The sequence below is a fragment of the Crocodylus porosus genome, unplaced genomic scaffold (genome assembly GCF_001723895.1).
Source record: "Crocodylus porosus isolate Cpor-Errol unplaced genomic scaffold, CroPor_comp1, whole genome shotgun sequence".
NCBI classification, from domain to species: domain Eukaryota; kingdom Metazoa; phylum Chordata; order Crocodylia; family Crocodylidae; genus Crocodylus; species Crocodylus porosus.
In genome coordinates, this window is record NW_017728941.1 from 188,066 (window position 1) to 190,328 (window position 2,263).

Below are 2,263 nucleotides of genomic sequence, written 5' to 3' on the forward strand. Positions count from 1 at the left end.
AAAAAAAAAAAAAAAAAAAAAAAAAGCCTCTCTGCCCCCACCATCGCCATTTGCCAGCCAGGACCTGCTGGTTGAGGTCTCTCTAGTGGCTTTTAACCCCCCTATTTTTCCTTGGGGCGGGGGGGGTGGAAACCAGCCCCCCCTGCCTGCGCAGGGGCTTCCCAGAGCCTGCAGAGGGGCTGAGCGGGGTGGCAAACGCCCCAGCCGGGCTGAGCTGCCGGCAGGACACGCGCCGCGCTTGCTTGTGCCTGATACAGACCGCGAAAGGCGTCGCCTTTACATTAAAACCCTGGAAAGATCAGTGTCTCTTGGGCTTTAGGGCTCTTTGTTGCCAAGGCCTGGGTCGTCCCCCCGCAAGCCCCGCCAGGACAGCCCCCTCGTGGCATGGGCCAGCCAGCTCCAGTGCCAAAGGCACAGGGTCTTTCAAATAACCAAGCGGTTGGGTCTGAGAGGCGGCAATGCGCAGCCTTGGGGCGGGGGTGCCAGCCGACCCCCACCCCAGGCGCACGCTGGAGGAGCGCGTTGCCGCAGACACGGCGAGACTCGGTGCAGGGCAGCGGGGCTGTTTATTGCAAGCAGTCGCCGTACAGTCGTGTTCGAGCTCGTGGCGGCAGCCGCTGGCATGCGTGGCACCAGCTCGGGGACCCTGGGACTTGGACGTGCCAGCCGCGGCTTTGCTTAATCCCGTGGCTCAAGGCGCTGGGGCTTTATGCAAGAGCAGGAGGGAGGCGAGGCCAGCTGCTGTGCCCGCGGCGCCAGACCGTGAGCGGGGCAGGCAGCTGCGTGGCTCCTCCTGGGCCCCCGAGTCCCGCGGGCACGGCCGGGGCTTTGCTGCGCAGCGCCTAGCAGAACTGCGTCATCTGCCGCCGGGTGCAGCCCCGGGTGCAGCACCCGCTGGCGAGGCCCAGGCTGGCAGGGACGCGTGCCATGGCCCCCAGAGGCTCCCCGGGACTGGCCTGGTCCGCCGGGGCGGGGGGGCGCGCGCCGGCCTCTCTGGACACGCCGCCGTCCAGCCAGTCCAGCAGTTCGGCTGCAAGGGGAGAGAGAGGGTCAGCCCCCAGCAGCCCTCTCTCCCCCCCGGTCGTCCTGCAGCTGCCCCGCACGCAGGGACACTGGCTCAGCCCGCCGCGCTCCACCCTGCCATCTGGGCTGGGCAGCAATACCTGATGCAGGGCAATACCCTTGGGAAGCAGGGTGGTGCCGGGGCTTTTAAGATTCAACTCCCCACCCCCTGAAAGTTTCATGCCAGAAAGAAGCAGCCGCCTTGTGCGGGGGGGGCGGCCTGGGTGTGCCGCAGAACGAAGAGCTGCTGCAACCCACACCCGCCTCGCCCCACGCACGCGCTTTGCATTTCCTCCTTGTCCTAAAGCCAAAGGGATCGGCTCGAGGGTGCCAGCGGGATTTTGCCCTTTCGTGCAGGCTCCAGCTCTTCGTGCCACCAGACCCGCACAGGGAGAGGAGGGAAGTGTCGGAGGGACAAAATGTCCCCGCGGCTCCTTTGCTCTGCACCTGTCGGGGGAAGCACGCGTGGGAGCGGGGCGTCCTCACCTTCTGCTCTCACCCCACCCAGCCCAGCCCAGCTTAGCTGGAAGATGCGAGGCACACTCCCAAGTGGCAGCTGGGTGTCTGCGTCTTTGTCTTTGCACGTCAGAGGCGCGAGCAAATATTAGCATTTCGGATGCCAGGCCCAGCACTGACCTCCCCTCCCACAGGAAGCAGTAGCCTGGGGCAAATTGCACCTGCTGCGAGGTGATGAGAGCCCAGCGGACACGTGTCCAGCACTGACGCCTGCTCATGCCCCCGGGAGGGAAAGGGCAGCTCCTTGCCCCACCGGGGAGGGCATGAGCTTGCTCCAGAAAGCAGCACGGGTGCCCCCACAAGCTGGCCCAAAACCTGCATTTATCCCAGCAGCTTGCATTGATGGCTGCGGCCCCGAGGAAACCCCTTGGCTGACACTCAGCACAGCCCGGCCCCCTCCTAGCCTTGCACCCCCCGCCCCAGATGCTGCCCACAGGCAGCTGCGAGAGCAGGCTGGTTTCCCCGGCACTTGGGCAGGGAGAGCTGGCAGGTCCCTCCTCCCAGCCCGCGTCCCATCCTGGTCCCCATGGCACGGGAACGGGAGAGACCCAGCTTTGCAGCGCCGTGGGTCCGCCCTGCGCAGCTCAGACGATGCCCGTGCCTCCGAGTACCCCGGCTCCCCGTCTGACATGCTCCGGCACCCCAGAGGAGCCCGGCTCCCAGCCCCAGGGACGGCGCAGCCACA

At 66.4% G+C, this 2,263-nt stretch overlaps 1 protein-coding gene across 1 annotated transcript in view; it reads right to left on the reverse strand.

Annotated features, from left to right (window-relative positions):
* Positions 1 to 840: 840 nt before the first annotated feature.
* Positions 841 to 2,263, reverse strand: part of LOC109318699 (relaxin-3-like) — a 1,898-nt gene continuing 475 nt past the window's right edge. The window contains exon 2 of the mRNA XM_019548079.1: positions 841 to 1,030. Within this exon, the coding sequence (XP_019403624.1) occupies positions 843 to 1,030 (188 nt within the window). The 3' untranslated portion in view covers positions 841 to 842. The remainder of the gene's footprint in view (positions 1,031 to 2,263) is intronic.